The 21,078-nt window shown below is 43.1% G+C and overlaps 1 protein-coding gene across 5 annotated transcripts in view; it reads left to right on the forward strand.

The window, feature by feature from the left end:
* Window positions 1-13,264, forward strand: part of POLR3B (RNA polymerase III subunit B) — a 115,048-nt gene extending 101,784 nt beyond the window's left edge. For 4 of the 5 annotated variants that reach the window (XM_007100966.3, XM_028490540.2, XM_055085282.1 and 1 more), the window contains 3 exons: window positions 4,422-4,535; window positions 7,287-7,460; window positions 12,454-13,264. In XM_007100966.3, coding sequence (XP_007101028.1) covers window positions 4,422-4,535; window positions 7,287-7,460; window positions 12,454-12,583 — 418 coding nt within the window. In that variant the 3' untranslated portion in view covers window positions 12,584-13,264. The remainder of the gene's footprint in view (window positions 1-4,421; window positions 4,536-7,286; window positions 7,461-12,453) is intronic. The other variant, XM_028490539.2, reaches the window with a different exon arrangement.
* Window positions 13,265-21,078: the final 7,814 nt, after the last annotated feature.

The raw sequence follows: 21,078 nt of genomic DNA on the forward strand, positions 1-21,078 counted from the left end.
TGGAGATACAGAGGATGAGAAGAGACGTTTGGAGAGTGTTTCATGCAGGGCAGAAGCGTGTTGAACACCTTACAAGGGGCAGAGCTTGGGAAGTTCAGGGAAGTGGAAGAGGCAGCGGCTGCAGCCTGAGGGGAGGCTGGAAAGCAGCCTGAAGGGGGAGACACAGCAGAGCGCTGGGTCTTCCTGGTTCCCTGGAGAAACAGATGTCCCTGAGGTTACCCTGAATGATCAGGTTTTCAAACTTGACTCACACATGGTTTTAAAGGATCAAATCAGTTGCTTAAATTAAGACCCACTTACATATTTTATGCCAGATAAAACTCTGGGACATAGCATTTATACCGTTCTTCTGAGGTTTCAAACTGCTTGAGCACAAGTGAAACTCAGCGTGGAAGCATGTGTGAGAACACAGAGCTTGATGTTAGTGCTGCAAATAGACTATCCAGATATGATGAAAATGGCCAAAATCCGTATCTGTTAAAAATATTGCCTGCTTTCTCAAATGACCTATCTAGACTGTAATAATGTGGATTTCTTTAGGTGTATCATAATTGAGATGTTATAGGAAATAGCATTACAGGAAAAGAGTGATGGTCCATTTCAAAAATGATTCAGTGAAGTAACTAAGGTCCATTTCAAAAAAACGTTATCTAAACTGATCATTTTAGTCTTTGCTTCTCATCCAGAAATAATGCAGTAGTTGACCAGAAAGTATGCAAAACCAGTGAATCAATTTGGTGGACCTTCTGAACATAATTTTACTGCAAGATTTGGATGGGTTGTGCTCTGCTTCCTATGGACAGCTGTAGGCTCTGTCTGCACCACCTTCCCCAGTGCCCCCAGCCAATAAGTGTTTTCATTTCTTTGCCATTCATCTCAATTGCAAAGTTTGAGAAACACTACTTTAGCTTCTTAGTTGAAAGTTCCATAAAGGGCTTACAAACATATTCGCCCACCAGCTTTCATCCCTTGTCACATTTTCGAGCATAGCTAGGAGGAAAAATTGCATATGGCTTTATTCAGTTAATGATAGAATGGCATTAGGTGACAGAGTTCTAGAAATTCTACTATGAGCAGCCGTACAGTGGAGGAATTAGAATCATTTATTATTAAAGCTGGAAAGAACCTTAGTCTGACCCCCTTGTTGTACAACTAAGAAAACTGAGATAAAGAGGTGTTTATCTCAGGGACTTTATGCAGGGACTTCCCTGGAGGCGCAGTGGTTAAGAATCAGCCTGCCAATGCAGGGGACACGGGTTCAACCCCTGGTCTGGGAAGATCCCACATGCCTCGGAGCAGCTAAGCCCATGCACCACAACTACTGAGCCTGTGCTCTAGAGCCTGCAAGCCCACAACTACTGAGCCCACACACCGCAACTACTGAAGCCCGTGCACCTTGAGCCCGTGCTCCGCAACAAGAGAAGCCACCGCAATGAGAAGCCCGTGCACCGCAACGAAGAGTAGCCCCCACTCGCCGCAACTAGAGAAGGCCCGCGCACATCAACGAAGACCCAACGCAGCCAAAGATAAATAAATAAAAATAAATAAATTTATTATTTTTTTTAAAAAGCTTTCCACTGTCAAAGCACTTAAATATTTACTCTCTTTTTAAACTCTTACTACAGATTTTCTAAAAGCTCATGAGTCAGCTCTGTGACAGACGTTTACTGAGTATCTGTTGTGTGCCACGCAGGGTCATTAGTGCAGGGGCCACAGTGACAAGGAGATGAAGTGCTTATTCTGTGGCATTTACTTCTGGGGAAAACAAGCGATAATTAGAGAAATAACAAATGTGTACTTTTTTTTTTTTTTTTTTTTTTTTGCGGTACGCGGGCCTCTCACTGCTGTGGCCTCTCCCGTTGCGGAGCACAGGCTCCAGACGTGCAGGCTCAGCGGCCACGGCTCACGGACCCAGCTGCTCCACGGCATGTGGGATCTTCCCAGACCGGGGCACGAACCCGTGTCCCCTGCATCAGCAGGCGGACTCTCAACCACTGCGCCACCAGGGAAGCCCACAAATGTGTACTTTAATAGCAAACGGTGACAAGTGCTCTGAAAAACATAAAACCAAGGTGAGAGTTGAGACTGCACTGGCACTGTGATGCTGGGGTGAGAGGAAGGCGCCTCTAGAGAATGTGATTGGGGCGCACCTCTCAGAGGAGGGGTGAAGGGTTTGGCAGGGCCATGTGAATCCCTGGTGGAAGAATGTTTCAGGCAGAGGTGACAGTAAGCACAAAGGCCCTGGGGCAGACGGGCTTGCTACATTTGAGGAACAATGAAGAGGCCAGTGCTGTTGGAGTAGAATGAGCGGTGAGGAAGGGGAATAGCAAATGGGTCAGGTGGACAGGAGCCAGGTTGTGTTAGACCTTGTGGCCGTGACACAACATTTGGGTGATGCAGAGTCTGAATGTAATGGAAAACCATTGGGAATTTAGAGCAGAAAAATGACCTGCTATGATTTATGATTTAGAAGGAATCACTCTGGCTTGTTGTGTGAAGAATAGATTGTTGAGGGATAAGAGTGGAAACAAGGAGGCCAACTGGAGGATTGTCTACAGTAGTCCAGGCAAGAAAGGATGGTGGCCTGATGAGGGTGGCAGCAGTGAAGGAGGGACTGTCTTGTTCACACTGTTTCACAACCTGTTTAATTTTTTTTCACTATTTTTTAATTGAATGAACAATTATTTAAATTCTATGGTGCTTTACAGTTTTCAGAAGTTGCACACATGATTTCATATAATCCCATAATAACCCTTTTTTCCTACCCCATATTGCCCCTCCCCCTTCCCTTTCCCCACTGGTAACCACTAGTTCGTTCTCTATATCTGTGAGTCTCCTTCTTTTTTGTTTTATTCACTAATTTGTTGTATTTTTTAGATTCCACATTAAGTGATATCATACAGTGTTTGTCCCTCCAAGTCCATCCATTTTGCTGCAGATGGCAAAATTTCATTCTCTTTTATGGCTGAGTAGTATTCTATTGTGTGTGTGTGTCTGTGTGTGTGTGTGTGTGCACGTGTGTGTGTGTATATATATATATATATACATATATATGCATATATACACACACATACACCACATATCCATTCATCTGTTGATGGACACTTAGATTGCTTCCATACCTTGGCAATTGTAAATAATTTTAAAATTTGTATGGAAACACGAAAGACCCCAAATAGCCAAAAAAAGTCTTGAGAAAGAAGAACAGAGCTGGAGGACTCGTGCTCCCTGACTTCAGCCTATACTACCAAGCTGCCATAATCAAAACATCATGGTCCTGGCACAAAAACAGACACACAGATCAATGGAACAGGATAGAAAGCCCAGAAATAAATCTACACACTTAGGGTTAATTAATCTATGACAGAGGAGGCAAGAATATACAGTGGAGAAAAGACAGTCTGTTCAGTAAGTGGTGCTGGGGAAACTGGATAGCTACATAAAAAAGAATGAAATTAGAACATTCTTTAACACATACAAAAATAAACTCAATGGATCAAAGACTTAAATGTAAGACTGGATACTATAAAACTTCTAGAGGAAACATAGGCAAAACACTTTGACATAAATTGCAGCAATATTTTTTTTAATTCGTCTTCTAAAGCAAACAAAAGCAAAAATAAACAAATGGGACCTAATTAATCTGAAAAGCTTTTGCACAGCAAAAGAAACCATCAACAAAACGAAAAGAAAACCTACTGAATGGGAGAAGATATTTGCAAATGATATGACCGATAAGGGGTTAACATCCAAAACATAAAAACAACTCATACAGCTCAACATCAAAAAAAGCAAAAACCCGGTTTAAAAATGGGCAGAAGAACTGAATAGACATTTCTCCAAAGAGCACATGCAGATGGCCACCAGGCACATGAAAAGATGCTCAACATCGCTAATCATTAGGGAAATGCAAATCGAAACTACAGTGAGAATCACCTCACACCTGTCAGAATGGCTGTCATCAAAAAGAACACAAATAACAAATGTTGGCGAGGATGTAGAGAAAAGGGGACCCTCATACTGTTGGTGGGAATGTAAATTGGTGCAGCCACTGTGGAAGACAGTACGGAGGTTTCTCGAAAAACTAAAAATAGAATTACCATATGACCCAGCAATTCCACTCCTGGGTATATATCCAAAAAACAACAAAAACACTAATTCGAAAAGATACTGCACCCCAATATTCATAATTTTTTATTTCTTAATTGAACAATGCATCTTTTATTGCATCCATGGTACTTTTATATTTTCAGTTCTAGCATATTTGTTCACTGCAGACTGAAAATGACTCTCTTCCATTCATTCAGTCATAAACTTGTTCATAAACAAATAAGGGCCTGCCAGTGATGAGTCCTAGAAGAGGCTTTCTCTTGTTAGCCCAAACTTAGTTTCTTAACCTAAAACTCTCACCTTTCTTGCAGTGAACCCTTGGAAGCATACATCTATTTTGGCCCCGTGTACTATCAGAAACTGAAACACATGGTGCTCGATAAGATGCATGCCCGGGCCCGGGGACCACGAGCTGTCCTTACCAGGTAAGAGAAAGGCATTTATAATGCGGTTAAGTCTACCTTGCATTTCTCGGATATAGCAATAGGCAGATGTCAAAATTTGGGGTGTTAGGCATCAAAAATCACATACGTCTGATTAAAATGAAAAAATAGCAACCAATTAAAAATCAATTCATAGGCGCAAGAGCAAGCCCACCGTAGGTCTTACCAGTAGTCTCCTAACAGAGTCATTTGCATTTATGCACCAGTTTAAATATGGTCCTATTTTACAAGGTTCAAATACAGGAATGTAGGTACACTTTAAATGCACACGTATCGGTACACCTGCATGCTCCCATGTGTACACAGAAAACACATACATACGTTATTTGGTAGTGAGGCCACAACTGTCGTTTTTTAAAACTGTTACTGGAGCATAAGGCACCTGTACTTGCATGCTTATTAGAATAAGCTCTGGGAGGTTCAGGTCCACATGTGCCCTTTCACCAGTGTGTCCTCAATTCCAAGCACAATGTCTGTGTGTTGATGAATGGGTACAGTTGTTGGGAAAGGGAATTATAAATACTAGGTTTCACATGTGCTTAGTACTACATCTTCCAGTTGGAGAAGCAGGGTCTAGGGCAGTGGTTCTCACCCAGGGGCGATTGTGCCTCCCAGGGGACATTTGACAATGTCTGAAGACATTTTGGGATGTCACAACTGGCGGGCGGCGAGGAAGCTACTGGCATCCAGTGGGTGGAGACCAGGGATGCTGCTGAACATCCTACAATGCACAGGCCAGTTCTCACCACAGAGAGTTACCCGGCTCAATCTGGCACTAGTGCCGAGGTTGCCAGAGAGGGTGGGCCCGGGGAGACAGACAGACATGGATGTGAACTCATCTCCACCTTATACCACTTCCACCAGCCTTGGACACATCACTTAGCTCCTCTCAGCTTCAGTTTTTCCCATATATGAATTGGAGACAGTAATTCCCACTTTGCCGCGTGCTGGTGAATGTCAGATGTTTTAAAATAGAATGTATACAGTGCCAGTTCATGGGAGAGGCTCAACAAATATCCAGTTCCCTGCCCACTCTGACCTGGCACTGCAACTCTCCCCTGAACGCTGTCCCCTCCAGAACTTCCATTTCAGTTACAACATCCAAAAACTATTTCAGGGAATTCTCCGGGGGTTAGGACTCCGCGCTTCTACTGCCTAGGGCCTGGGTTCGATCCCTAGTGTGGGAACTAAGATCCCACAAGCCGTGCGGCACGGCCAAAAAAAAGCAACAAAACAACAACAACAACAAAAAACTATTTCAGAGTAACATATTTCAAAGTACGTTTCCTGTTTTTTGCCTTGTTGTGTAAAAAACGTTGCTGCTTTAGAACTACTTTTGTGTATTCCGTATGAATCTGCCTGGAGTATATTTGTAGTCTGTGATCTCAGTTGGTTAAAATCTGAGTTTTGGGTTCTGCCCACATGTGATCAGACCCCCTTCACTCGTCCAGTGACCACAGGTGTAGGGATGCCCCCGACTCCCACCCTAGAGAAAAACCTAGATATCCTGCTCAGTTAGGAAGTGGCTACTATAATGTGTTTACTGAGACCTATTTGTAAGTTTTTCACAGGTAGATTTTCTTTCAACAAATAATCTACGATTTGATTTCCCATTGTAACTTTCAACAACAGAAGGTAACATTTCAGCATGTGCTGGTGTACACTGTGTTTACCTTCTTAACTCTTTGGGAAACTGGAGGCAACAACAAAGATTAAAAATGCTATGGAATGAAGCAAACAAAACAAGAGGTTTATAGTCCACCCCTGCTCAGACTACCTCTAAGGACTGTCACTCCAAAATCAACAGCCAGGGAGCTCACTTTTTTCTTTTTTTCTTGTTCTCTTTCTTTTCTTTACTTTTTTTTTTTTTTAAATAATTTCTGTCATCAGTACCTAAGTGGGATCTAGGTGGGTTTGCCTGAGTTGTTTCAGAATCCCCTAATTTTACAACTACATGTCTGGGTCTTGGATTCCTAACCTTTTAAAGTATTCTCAAGCCCAGCAGATACATAAACCACAGGGAGTCCATTCTGGGGGCTAATAGCTTCCCAGTTCTCATACAAGAAGGAATGACCTGAATGGGACACGCAGAACTTTCCCAGTCTCTGGGGAACATCCCCTCTGGCTCAGGTACTCCATCCTTCCAGATGATTCCTGATCTATTCCAAATTTTATAAAACTCTCTTTGCTTCTTTCCATGCTTAATTTATTTCTTAATAATAAAGCTCTTCCCTGGAGCCCTGGCAGTAACAATTGGGGACCCACGTTTCTTCCATAGTGCGTTCTGCTTAGTTTTTCTGCCTTTAAATAACAGAGAACTGAGACATCTTTGAAAGTACTCAAAAGACATTCTACCCTGATTTGAGGACTATACTGTGCTAATAATGATGATAGTGATGGTAATAGTAATGCTAGCACTGCTGTTTTATATGATTATATATTAATTTATTATTATATCACAGAAGATTATGTAATTATTATTTCTATCTAATAATAATAATAGCAACCACTAGTGTTACATCTCTTCTCCTTTAAGCCTCTTTGGGATAGGTTATCCAACATGCGTCTTACAAATGAGGCTGAGAGGCTGAGCAGCCTGCTTTTGGTCACTGTCTAAAAGCAGTTTGAATCCCGGTGAGCCCACTCTGAAGCCTGTGCTCTTAGCTAGCACGTGATGCTGCCTCTTTGTTTGTTTAGTATAATAATAACACATTTGTCTAACTTGTTTCAAAGGCAACCTACTGAAGGTCGATCTCGTGATGGTGGTTTGCGTCTTGGAGAAATGGAACGTGACTGTTTAATCGGTTACGGAGCAAGTATGCTTTTACTAGAGAGACTGATGATTTCAAGTGATGCCTTTGAGGTTGATGTCTGTGGGCAGTGCGGACTTCTTGGGTACTCCGGCTGGTAAGTGGATACCACATGTCTCTCATACCACATCCCTTGCCTCTTGAATCACAGCTCAGAGTTTGGATCATACCCACATATTCTCCAGCCTTCACCATCCAGACGTTCCTGGAATTGGGGATTCTGTATGTACATGCCTAGTTTGTCTGCCTAATGTTCTGCTGTCTACAGCCACTAGCGTTTAAGCTCCCAAGGAGAGACTTTATTTTCTTTTTAATATTATCTCGAGTACCTTTTATAACACTATTTATCTGTAAAAATACTAGCAGATTCAGAATTACAGCATATTTTAACTAGCAGCCTTTAATAGAAGACTGTGTTGAATGCCCTCGTTTAACCTCAAACCCGAAGAACCAGGTATGTTGCCCCAGCTCTTATAGCAAGTTGGTGACAGAGCCAGGACGTTGTCTGTACTCTCTCTGCTTTACACTTGGACTGTGAATTCCATGAAGACAGAGACCATGTCTGTCTCAGTCATTCACTCAACAAACATTTAGTAAGAATCTGTTAAGTCCAGATACTGTTCTGGGCCCCAGAAATACAGTGGAGAGTAAGACGGATGAATGGCTGCTCAGGGAGCTTATCTTCTAGCTCATTCTAACTCCAGTCTGTCTTGTTTACCCCTGCTTCTCCAGCCTGTGACCTGGTTGATGCTAAATAAAATATAATTGCTAAGGATTATCAATAGCTAAATTATGTAATTCATAAAGTTTGTAATTTCTGTGTAGAGCTCAGTACACAAAGGCCAGCTTAAAAGATGTTCTACATATTTTTTTGTTGGTGTTTGTATAGTTAGAACACCTTTCCTCCTTGTAATGGTTCCACTCTACCACCAAAGGGCAGCTGCTCTGTTTAGGGTTAGTCATGATCCAGAGCCCCGAAGTACTCCTGTACGCAGGAGGGCTGGTAGTTCCGCAGTCTCTACTCACTCTTCCATCAGAGATGAGGTCTAACAAGTATATAAGGCAGATGCTGCGGGGACAGGAAATAGCCTCAACTCCCTCATCAGCCCTCACCCACCCTCCCAGAGCCCCTTTTCCCTGGGCAGGGGTGGGGCATCCTCAGAAGGACAGGGTTAGGCCCAGATGAGCGTTCATTGCCAGAGTCTGAGGAATACAGGGGCCACCTTTTTCGCATCGAGCCCCCCCATCATAGCCTCCTTCCAGAGAGAGCCCCAACTTTTTGCCATCTCACGCTGCCAGTTTCTTGGCAAATGAAAGCAAATCAAGAGTCGGAATGAGTGAGCTTCTTAGAACACAGTATACACCTTGCTGGTTAAATGACAAAACCCTTTAGCCAATTATTTTATGATTTTTTTGGTGTAGAAGAGTTAATGAGAAGAAATCGTTGTCTGTTTCTTCTTGTCTGTGAAGAAATAGTTTCATTTTAAAAACGAACGCAAGAGGTGGCTATTTGCAGTTCGTTCCTTTCATAAGGTGGCAGGGATGAGGTGACATTATTCTAAGCATAAGCCTGGGTGTTTCTTACATCAGTGACATGGAGCAAATGTTTCAATTCTGAGATGTCTTTTTGTCTTTTGAAATGCATATTGAGTTTGCATTTTATTGTCCTGGTTGTGTAACAACAGCAACAAAGAAGTATAATAGGAAGGTGCCTGGAACCTAGGTCTTAGGTCTTCAGAGTTGGCACAAGGATTTTTATGTAATTTATTTTGAAAAGATGGTACAGAGGAGTCATTTTATTAAGAATAGGGATCATGAAACCTCAAGAAGAGTTTCCTTTTCTTCTCCATTCTCCTCACATTCCCTCCCATGCCCCCTTAACGGAAGAAGAAGGAGAGAGAGAACGGGAGAAGGAGGAAGAGGAAAAGAAAGGAAGCAGTAGACCAGCTTCCTTCATGCACTTTGAAAACCTTCCCCTCTCTTCCTCTGAATACTCAAGGAAACTAACATAAACTGTAATTGATCCCGACATTATTCTGTTAAATTCATATCTCCTTTTCTGCTTCGTTTCTGTCTCATTTAGAGATCATCTGGTGGCAGTGCCTGATCTTGAAGCTCATGTGTTCAATGTGTTCAATGTGTATTGTATTTGAAATCCTTTGAAAGAGGACTAAATCAGGTTACACTGTTTAAGGGTCTCTACTGTAATTAAACAGACCTGGATATACCGTATGTCTGATTTTGAGTGGCCTACTTATACCCTTGTTGCCAACAGAAAAAAATCCTCATCCAGTCTGGTAGTCTAGCAGCCTGCTCGTGCTGCTTTCTGGCAGAGGAGCATAATGATGCTGTCATTTTCCCGTCGTTACCTGATCGTGTGTGATGGGTTGTGTGGGAGGGAGCACAGGCGTTTGTTGGAGGAAGTCGGTCTTTAATGAACAGCACAATGGAGGCTGAGTAATTAGAGCAGTTCAGAACCTTGAAACTGGCCTTTTGTCAGTGATTTGCACATTAGTAAGGCATTGCTATGGGGATGTTTACAGCAAGACTGTTGTTCTGCAGAAGACACGGAGGGCATAAGTCACAAAAGAGAGGAAAACTGCTGAGAGAAGAAAATCCCTATTAAGATAATTAGCTCGTAGAGGATATTTTACTGGACAGTCATTCCTCATGTGAAGCCACAGCCTCCTTCTTTTGTTGCTTTTCCCTAAAAAATCAGTTTATTTTATTGTTGTTTGGGCCAAGTTTCTTTCTTTGGAAATCTTTCAGAAATAGGGTAAAAATTTTAATATTTTTCTCTATGTGTAGATATATACGCATGTGCATGTATGTATATACAGGCATTGGAACATTTTAAATGATGGAGAAATATTTAATAATAGAGAAGATTAGTGGGCTTTCTGGATTATGAATCAGCACATATGGAAGTTTTAAATGGATTAGCTTGACCTGAAGTCACCAGGTAATGTACTGGACAGGAGAATCAGCAAGAAGTTGCCCCAGTTAAATCCATTTCTCCAGTTTAATTAAAGCATGAACATGATTCCTGGATAAATTAGATCAACCCAGGCACATTAAAAACATAATTCTTAAACTATAATGCATTAAAGAGGTCTTTAGGTAAATCTTTTAGGAAGAAGTCATCCACCGTGTTCCTATTATTACTGTTGATGGAATCAAATCTCCACAGTGCTTGTTAAGGCCTCTGCAAGTCCCCTAGTGGGGACACGAGCACAGGTCCATCATGGCTCATCCCTTTCCCATACTCTGCTCCTCAAGAAGTTCATATCTGCATACTCACTCACCATCACATTCAAATTTTCAGCCTTAATGCTTTTCTTTTCTAAAATAATAAAGCTTTATTTTATTGATGGTGAAAATGATCCCTGCTCTTTGTAAAATATTCAAAGTTATAAAAAATGTTAATGATACATATATAAAGAAGAAATACAAACAGTCACACTAATTCCTACCATCCACAGATGACCACTCTTAACATTTTAGTGACTCTTTTGGGGACATCTCTGTTTGCCAGTAGTCCTGTACCCTTTTTTATTTTCAGTCATGAGCCCTTTTGAGATTCTGATAATAGTATAAAAGTAAAAATACGTACACCAAAAAATCTTGTTACATATGATTTTGGGGCTTCATACATTTACTGAAACCCATCTGAGGACCACCCCCCCTTGTGATCACACTGTTTAGCAAACTGCTTTTTCTACTCCACAGTGTGTCCTGGACACCTTTACATTTCACTAATGTGGGTCTACAGCATCACGTTTAATGGCTGCACAGGATTCTTCTGCATAAATGTCCTGTAATCACAGAACAAACTGCTTATTGGACACATGAGCCATCTCCTGCTTTATGCCGGAGTAGTATGCGTATGCTACTGTGCGTTATAAGTAGTGTGACCGTGAACATTCTTGTGCACGCTTTTGTGTGCTTTGTGTGCACCTATTTTGCCACTTTTGTGATTACTCAGTGAAATAACATGTGTGTCTATGTTTTTAACACACATTGCCTTACTGCCCTCCAGAAGGGCCTTTACCGCTCACTAAGGAGTCTCCCTCGAGTCCCCAGTCCGCACTGACTCTTCTAAGCCCTCGTTGCTGTTCCTCTTGCACTCATTTTGCCCCCTGTTAACTGGGAGGACCTAGTTTTCTACATATTAAGTCTCAGGATTTTTACTGGAAACCTATTGTCCCAGATGCCCCAGACCCTTGAGGTATAGGTTAAGGTCCTGTTTTGGTCTGAAACCTGAGAAAATAATTCACTTTTTCCCCAGGGACCCTTCTTTAGTTGTAGCTATTGACTGAGATCTAGGTTCAGTTCACTGGCTCTTCCTGAAGGAAAAGAAAATCCTAATTGGAAGAGCAGGCACAGTGGTTAGGAGCAGGTGCTGTTGTGAGGATTAAATGAAAATATATGCACACACACACACAGGTTCCTTGGTTTCGCACAGGGGTCAGCGCGTTGTTACGTGCAGTGGCTTCCAGGACTAAGAGAAATAACCACGCTTGAAGAGTGCTGGAAAAATAGGTAGCATTTGATTGGATACCACCTTTCTATGTGAAAGTCTTCTCTTTCCCATCACACTTCAAGCATTTCAGTGACAGAAATCAAATTGAGCATCTTGTCTAGAATAGTAAAGAGTAGTAGGTGCTTTTCAAATACATGGACATGGATTCAATCGGTTTGGAACTCTTTCAACAATAAAAAATGTCTAAATCTGAGTAACTTTCAGACGGTTCAGATTTCTGGGCCTCATTCAAAATAAATACATAGGCAGATATTTTGCATTTTAAGGAGAAAGGTCTAGAAGTGTGGAAGTACTGATTAAAATTCCATGCTTTTTTAAAACTGGGGGAGTGATACTGTTTTGTTCTTTCTTTTGCTGCCTTGGATGCTTCTTTTTATTTTGGGGGCACATACATACATATTTGATAGTGTGACTGAACACTGAGGAATAGAAAACGAATGAACTTGATAGGATGGTCATGGGATTTTCGGCGCAAATCCTCACTTCTTGTGTGCAGGCCTCTACCTCTGAGTTGCTCTCCGTCTAACACAGCTGACTTGGGTTTCAGGTGCCATTTCTGCAAGTCATCCTGCCACGTGTCCTCCCTGCGCATCCCGTACGCCTGCAAGCTGCTCTTCCAGGAGCTGCAGTCGATGAACATTATCCCCAGGTTGAAACTGTCCAAGTACAATGAGTAAGGATGGAAAAAACGGTTATTTAAAGAGAACAGTCGGTATGTTAAAACACAGCGGAAAGCGGAAGGGTGGAAGGGATGAGGACCACTTCTGCTCCCGGGAATAATTCCTGTGAATGTTCTCTCTCTCTGCAAAAACAAACAAACAAACAACAACAACAACAGAAAACCCATGAAATTGATGGAGAGGCTTTTTGTACATTAGGAGACTGGCTGAACAACCTCGATCAACGAGCCTCGGGCCACGGAGGAGGTGCCAATGACATGGACTGTAACAAAGTCTCTCATCCGTGTACCGAATGCGATTCACAAGTGGATATGACCTAAAAGATAAATAAACTTTTATTCATGTTCTGGTATCTTGAAATTTACTCATTAGAAAGACCTTCCTCCTTAAAAAAAAATGTTTGGGGTTAAATAAAACTCAGATTCTTATGAAGCGGGAAAGACGTGAAGAATCTTTTTGAGTTGGTTGACTCGGCCTTTGTCCAGGAGGCTGATCTGAGCCATATCTGAAGGAAAGACAACTGCAGGAAGCTGGGAAAGCGAATGGTAAGAGGGGTGCGGTTCTTATCTTGTGCGGTGAGGAGATAAATTTTCCCAACAATTGAATCTTGTCTGTATATACCCAACTTTTTAATTCTAACCTTGGTAAAGATAATAAATGTCTTCCTACCATCTTAAGCAAGTTTGCCAAGGATGTCCCATTTTCTTAAGGACTGCTGCTCTTCTGAACCTCCGTGATTGTACCATACAATAATATTTGTTGAATATCTGAAAATAATTCCATGGATGCTCTGTGAGTGTTCTGTCCTTTCCATTCCTGCCAGGCTGTTAGCTGTCCATTTTGTTTTTAATCTGACAACCTTCTTCATCCAATTCTAGGTTGTTCTTAATTGCTCTGCCCTGAAGGCAGATAAATATTTGTGTTAGGGATTGTTTATAAAATAAGTCAGAAAAGCTTTGAGTAATGGTCTAAGGCTGCATTCCCAGCATGTCACATTGAACATGTCCCACAGAATATTAATAGGTATCATACACCAACAGGAATCAAGGTCCAGTGTCAAATAAGGTTGAAAAACTGCATGTATCCCAGTTAAACATACCAAGGACTTTTTCAAAGCCTTTACCAAGCTACTGTGTACTGGGACTCTTCAAAAGAGGGAGCCAGGCTAGTCCCTGACTTGAGAACCCAACCTTGACAGTCTCACTCAGGTGTAAGAGTCCTCGAGGCTTCACAGGACACGCTCCAGGGGAGTAAACCTTCCCCAGACATCTCCACCTGTCTCCATTCCCTTCAGGGACTCAGTAGGATTACGAGGGCAGAGGAGTTTGAATACCCAGATCTTCGGTTCTGTCGGTGGTTCCTTCCTTGCATCTGGCTTTGTCATTCTCAAAAGTGATGGTGCCTAAAGATGACTGAATTAGATTGAATGTATATGTACTGCACTTTGTGGGCCATGTAAGGAGCTTTGTAGGGTGATTCTGACTATTTCCCGTTATGTGACAACTCCACTTATCAACTCTGCTGAAGATGCCATTGCCCTGCCCTGTGAGGCATGCCACGTCAGTGAACACTGGGAGGAGCTGCCGGCACATGGGGTGCTGAGTGGCATGGGGGTTACGTCACATTACTCGGTACCTCCCTTGTGTGAGGCCCTGTACTGAGGACAGAAGGAGCAGGACATGACCTCTGCCCTAAGGAACTCAGAACCCAGTGGAGGAGGCCAGGACATCAGCTAGGAACACTGTCCCTCAATCAGTGCTAAAGCTTAACCCCGGCAGTGCTGAGGGAGCTCCCAGGGCAAATGATTAGCTGTGCGCTGGAAATTCAAGAACACTTCACAAGCGGGATTATGCCCTTTATACAGCTAAAGAAACTGAGGCACCAGGACAGGATTAAAGACTCAGACGTAGAGAATGGACTTGAGGACACGGGGAGGGGGAAGGGTAAGCTGGGACGAAGTGAGAGAGTGGCATGGACATATATACACTACCAAATGTAAACTAGATAGCTGGTGGGAAGCAGCCGCATAGCACAGGGAGATCAGCTCTGTGCTTTGTGACCACCTAGAGGGGTGGGATAGGGAAGGTGGGAGGGAGAGGCGAGAGGGAGGGGATATGGGGATATATGTATACATATACCTGACTCACTTTGTTATACAGCAGAAACTAACACACCATTGTAAAGCAATTATACTCCAATAAAGATGTTAAAAAAAAAGATATTGCTGCTATTTATGTCAAAGAGTGTTCTGCCTATGTTTTCCTCTAGGAGTCTTATAGTATCCAGTCTTACATTTAGGTCTTTAATACATTTTGAGTTTATTTTTATGTATGGTGTTAAAGAATGTTCTAATTTCATTTTCTTACATGTAGCTGTCCAGTCTTCCCAGCACCATTAATTGAAGAGACATCTTTACTTTATTAGGGAGAGGCCCGCGTACCGCAAAAAAAAAAAAAAAAAAAAAAAAAAGAAACTGAGGCACCAGGTGGCTGACTCACCTAGCGCCCCACCACTAACAGGGAACAGTATGGGCCTTGAAACCAGGCTTCCCGATTTGGAGGGCCCTCTGGGTTTCATCTATGATTCTGTTTTTCAATCACTAAATGTAACAATTTTTTTAATTCAGATGCCACTGAGTATTTGAATTTCTTAAACTTCTTTTTTCAAAAACAGTTCAGGCAGTTCTGATCATTTTGAGGGTAGTCGCCTAACCTAGGAAGTCAGTTCTCCACGTTATCAAAGATCTAGAAAGTGTGGGTTCCAAACTGAGACATCCTTAGAGGAAAAAATTGTGTCTGGTTGATAATTTCAAAAACTAGCAGATACTACATTTGAATAGCTAGTTGACTGAATAATATATTAGTAAAAAGAGGCCAGTATTGGTGTTAGTCCTACTACAGTTTTATTTTGTTATTTGTAAGTTCCTTGTTTTAAAAACTACCAGTTAGATTTCCATTTCCAGTAATGATAGAGTAACCTTTTGTAGGCCACCCTCGAAGCACTTTTTCCCTCAAGGCTTTGCCAGGCTGGAATTGGCACAAGGATGAGAAGCTAAAAAGCCAGGTCAAAGCCACTGAGAGGCTGCACCCCTTTCCCAAGCTTTGGCAGAGTCCAAGGGCTGGGGAGACAAAACTGCGGGCTCAGAGTGGCCAAGACACCAGGCCTGGAAAGGCCAAGATCCCAACTAGAAAGAAAGCTCACTGAGGCGAACCCAACTTTTCCACCACTTTTCCCCTTGTATTAGTTTGCTCTGGCCGCCACAACAGGATGCCACAGACTTGGTGGCTTACCCAATAGAAGTTTATTTTCTCACAGTTCTGGAGGTTCAAAGTCCAAGATCAAGGTGCTGACAGATTTGGTCTTTGGTGAGGACTCTGTTCCTTCCTGGCTGCAGACGCCCACCTCTCACTGTATCCTCCCATGGCCTCTCCTTTGTGTTAGAAGAGTAAGCAAGCTCCAGGTCTCCTCCTCTCCTTCAAAGAACACCAGTCCTATTGGGGTAGGGCCCCTGTGACCTTATTTAGTGTGAATCACCTCCTTAAAGGCTCTGTCGACAAATACAGTCACACTGGGATCCGGGGCTTCAACATAGGACTTCCTTTTTTTTTTTTCCAACATAGGACTTTTGAAGAGACACAATTCAGTCCGTTATACGCCTCAAGACATTTGCCAGCTCACAGCAGCCCTGGCTGAACTGCTAGCAGTATCTTTTAAAGCTGAAAGTGCCCAGCAGTCCCTTTCCTGGGTGTGTGTGGGCCCAGCAGGAAAGTGTGTGTATGTTATCAGTAGGCGTGAGCAGAAATGTTTCTAATAGCACTATTGCTATGGCCCCGACTTATCAATAACCGCTGCCTATTAACAATGGAATAAATCAGTTGTGGGATGTTTGCACAGTGGAATACTATATAGTGATGAAAAGCCTCATACAGTATCACAGATAATCTTACAACTGTAATAGTGGGTAAAAAAAAAAAGTTAAATACAAAGGAATACATACTGGATCAGTTCCATTTAAATTCAAAAATAGGCAAAACTAATCTATGATCTAAGAAATCTTGATAACAGTTCCTGTGTCGAGTGGGTGGCTGGTGACTGTGTAGTACAGGAAGGGAGCTTCTAGGGTGCTGGCCATATTTTTTTGACCTGAGTTGGTTACATGGGTGTGTTAATGAAAATGCCCTGAGCTGTATACATAGGATTTTTCACTTTTCTGAATATACATTATACTTCCACAAATAAGTTTTTTATAAGAACACAGGTTCTAAACCTGTGTTTGTCTCTTCACTTAATAGTTTTGTCACCCCAAATATGTTATCTTTGCTTTAGTTTACCCATCTTCAAAATGGGAAAAATAACAGTACTGACAGCCAAGGACATTTTTAGGGTTAAATGAGATAATACATCTAAATGACTCAGCGCAGTACCTGGCACATAATGAGTGTTCACAAGTGCTTGTTACTGTTCTCACTGATAGTCTCATACTCCTCACAGCGCTGCCAGGACTGGCCTTACCCTGTACAGCGCCATCAGGAAAGGGTTAGGAAAAGCAAGCCCCAGGTTTCCTCTGGAAGTAGGAGTTTGGGAACCAGGGCCAAGGGCAGAGGCTGTAGGGTTTTACAAAAGCTATTTGTGAAAGCCGCCCCATTTCATGGTGATGGGGGGGGAAGGAGGGTGCTGGAATTAGAGAACACACTTCCCTGGAACAACCATTTACCGCTGACATCAAAGTGAGGCCTTTTGTCAGTGTGGGAGTCCCGGAATAGTTTCTGGAAGCCCAGAGAGCTAGGTCTCAAAATGCTTCCATGTGCAGAGAGTCTAGTAAAGGGGGAGGGGGCTTGATTGGGTGCTATATAATGGGATAGTTTTCAGCTGCTTCAGAGCATTTGGGGCCAACACCTTCATTTGCAGTGATGAGTCACAAGAGAGTAAGCACAGGAGGGCTGGTGGCTGGGCCCGTCCGCTGCTCAGCCGGCTGAGGAATAGAGAAGCCAGGTTCTGAGAGACCTGTAAGTAATTCCTTTGTGAGATGGATGGTCAGAAAAGTGACTATAAAAATAGCACCTCTTTACCATCCATATTTACTCCATACGTGTCTTGAAAACGGTTTATTTCATTTACTGACTAAAAGTTGGATTTTTACTACATCAGTCCCACGGGGCCAAGGTTGGTGGGAAACTAATGTCAAGCCTTTAAAGAGGCCATTTTAAATGGAGAAAAAAAAATAAGCAGTGGCAATCCAGAAGTATATATACTGTTTGTTACCAAAGCCAAGCTACCAGTTTGGGTTTCAGACACAGGTTCCGGAAGCAATTAAGAGATTTGCTTTAGCAAATCAAATTCATTGTGATCAGGATGTCATGGCAGAAATTCTCAGGACAACCTGAAACTCACATTTTCACTCAGGTCTAAAATCTCAGACCATAATCCAAGGACTTAAAATATTTTTCAAGTCTGGGTAACAGATCTCATTCCATGCATAATAAATTTTAAGTCTGGTTAACTCCCAATCATCCACGTTAAGGCAAGGAGTGGTGTGACTAAATTAACACGGATGATGGATCCAGAATCCTTTGTATTGGATGCTGGGGTGAAGTTTACATTCACATTTTTAATATAATTTGAGTGGAGGTTTGGCGAATTTGCTAAATAGGGACTCCTACAAACACCGTCTCTGAAGAAACTGGAATAATAATACCCTTTACGGTTAAGTAATGATGACAGATCTTTGGAGGGGGTATAGGGTAGCCTGACTCAAAGTGTGGTCCCTGGACCAGTGGCATCCGTGTCACCTGGGAACTTGTTAGGAAGTTTGGGTGGAACCCAGGGATATATGGTTTAACAAGCCCTCCAGGTGGTTCCAATGCAGGCTAAACGTTGAGACCCACTGTTGTAAGCTACGTGAAGAGCTTTGGATCCCATCCTCTCTTAGAGCCAGGCTTTGGATTTTTAGGGGTGCCGAAGAACCCACACCTTGGGAACTAGCTCCCCACTTGCCTCTTTCTGTGGCATGACTTCCCCTTAAGCAGCAGATTGTATTGGACCACGCCTCCCACAGGGCTCCAGCCCCACCTTCCCAGCCTCCCCTACCCCACCCCTGCCGGTGGAGAGCCTGCCCAGAGGACACTTTTCATTAAAGACTAGATTTATACAGGAGAAGCTCCTCTCCAGCAACCTGGGGTGCTGCTCTCACTTGTGCTAACTGGTTTCTGACTCTGGCCCTGTGGTTTCCGCTTTCTCCTTCTGCAGCTTCTTTCCACTCAGTACCAGATCTGCCTGCCAGCCCCACAGACACATCCCACATTGAAGGGGGCCTTTCTGAAGTGACTGTCCGGAAAACTCCAGTCTCTGTCCCTGTCCCTGCTGGGCATTTCAGTCTGGTGTCCAGGTCCCCCCAGGGATGCCCCAGCGCCACCTCTCCCCAAGCAAAACACAAAGTCAGCAGATAGGCTCTGGGTGCTGCACAGCTTCCTTGGGCCCCATGGACTACCATCACAGTTTGGTGCTGTGATTTTTCCTACTCTTTCCAGGTGCTGAGCCTGCAAGAGTGGGTGTCAGAGCCCCAGAGCCACGTAACCTTGGAGCTGCCACCTGAACATGAATTGGCAGTGGTGTTACCAACAGAAGGAGAGGGCAGAGCCACTCTGGCCTTCCTGCTCTGTGCATGTGAACGCAGCAGAGGCAGCGCCATGCCCTGCGCTGGAGCTGGACGCCCAGGTCTTCCCCTAATGTGCCGAGTCTCAGTCTTCTCATCTGTTCCACAGAGTATAACCTACCTGTCTGCCTCCACCACTCCACCCAGGCTTGTACACGGTCAGAATAGGACCACCCCACAGGTTTGTTGTGATGAGATGAGTTAATTCCGGTGAACAGTGCCTGCCCCCCTGGTAAACACTCAGTAAAGGTTAGCTTTCCTCTCCCCGTATATGTAAACACCAGACTAGACCAGAGTTTCTCAGCCTCGGCGCTATTGACATTTTGGGCCGAATAATTCTTTTTGTGGGGCACTGACCTGTGCACTGTAGGATGTTGAACATCACCTCTGGCCTCTACCCACTAGATGCCAGTAACGTCCCCCTGGTCCTGATGATCAAGAATGTCTCCAGACGATGTGTATGAAAGTGGTTTAAATTACAAAGCAAATGAGAACAATTTTAGACTGTAGTTATATGGATTTGTCCTCAGTACACTGACAGCCAATGTGCCCCTGGATGAGTGAGTGACTATACTAACAAACGTTAACGTGAACCACGAAGCCCTTGTCTTTTCTTCAATGTACCAGTCGTAAATGGCATCAGATAAAACATGTCAATCATGTTGGTCATTAATTAAGTTTCATTCCTGTTGTAAAATGTGCTTTTATATATCTGATGATAATGTTACAGATACCAAAAAATACGACTAGTTATAGTATAGGTTTTTATTCACATCTGCCCACAGCCTGACGTTGTATTAGATCTCACCATTTTTTGTTTTTGTCAAAGATGCATGCTAATTCTCATCTTTTACCCAATCAAACCTCAGCTTTGCATCTGCCTGCCATGTGGCAGAGACTGTTCAGCCCCCAGTCTACCCCAAAGCCAAAGACTGCCCTCCCTTTGAATAGTCCTGTGGGAGTAAATGGGGTCATAGCCCTCCTAGCAAGCCAGAGTACTGTCTGCACTTTAAGATGACAGCACTAGGGCTGGGACTCCAGAGCCGGAATCTCAGTAGCAGCAACTGTCTTCCTGAGTTACTGGAAAATTTCCTTCATCGTTACTCTCGGTCTTGCTTGTCCCAAGTAGGTCTACAATCTGTCAGGACCTGAAACATATCACTATCGGTCCAGAAAATGAAACAGGAAGCTGTTAGTGATTCATTACCTGCTGTACCTGCAGGGAGAGTTACTCTAATTACCTTACTCAGTGTCAGATGTTACCAAAATCTAGGAGTAAATATTTGTAGAGACTGAGGCAGGCATGGTTCTGGTAGTACAGATGTTGTAGGACCTTTTTCTATTAAATAAAGTCAGGGATGCAAGTACCCATACATGTGCTTCTATTCTGTGTCTGGATCCCTTTGGCAGCTCTCTGATTAATCGTGGCAGTCTATCCTGCTAAACCTGAATTTGACCTCAGACCCTTGAACACCAGGCTCAGATAGCCATCACCCACGTGCTGGGAGGCCAGAGCATACCATGGTTGGGAGCTAGGGCTCTGCAGTCAGACTGCCTGCCTTCAAATCCTGGCTCCACCACCTACTAGCTATATAATCTTAGGCAAATTATTTTGCCTCAGTTTCCTCATCTGTAAAAACGGGGTAAGAATACTCAGTTCACGTGACCAACATAATGAGTGCTCAATAAATACAGCTCTCGTTATGACTGATTGGAAGTGACTTCCGTATGGAACCTATTTGCCTTTCCTCTATAATAGCATTTCTTCTCTTTCTGAATTAAGTTCAATTCAGCTGTGTGGTTTGTTACCTTCTCAGAGCAGCCTATCATGCTGATAAAG

This window comes from Physeter macrocephalus, chromosome 6 (genome assembly GCF_002837175.3).
Source record: "Physeter macrocephalus isolate SW-GA chromosome 6, ASM283717v5, whole genome shotgun sequence".
Taxonomy (NCBI): Eukaryota; Metazoa; Chordata; class Mammalia; order Artiodactyla; family Physeteridae; genus Physeter; species Physeter macrocephalus.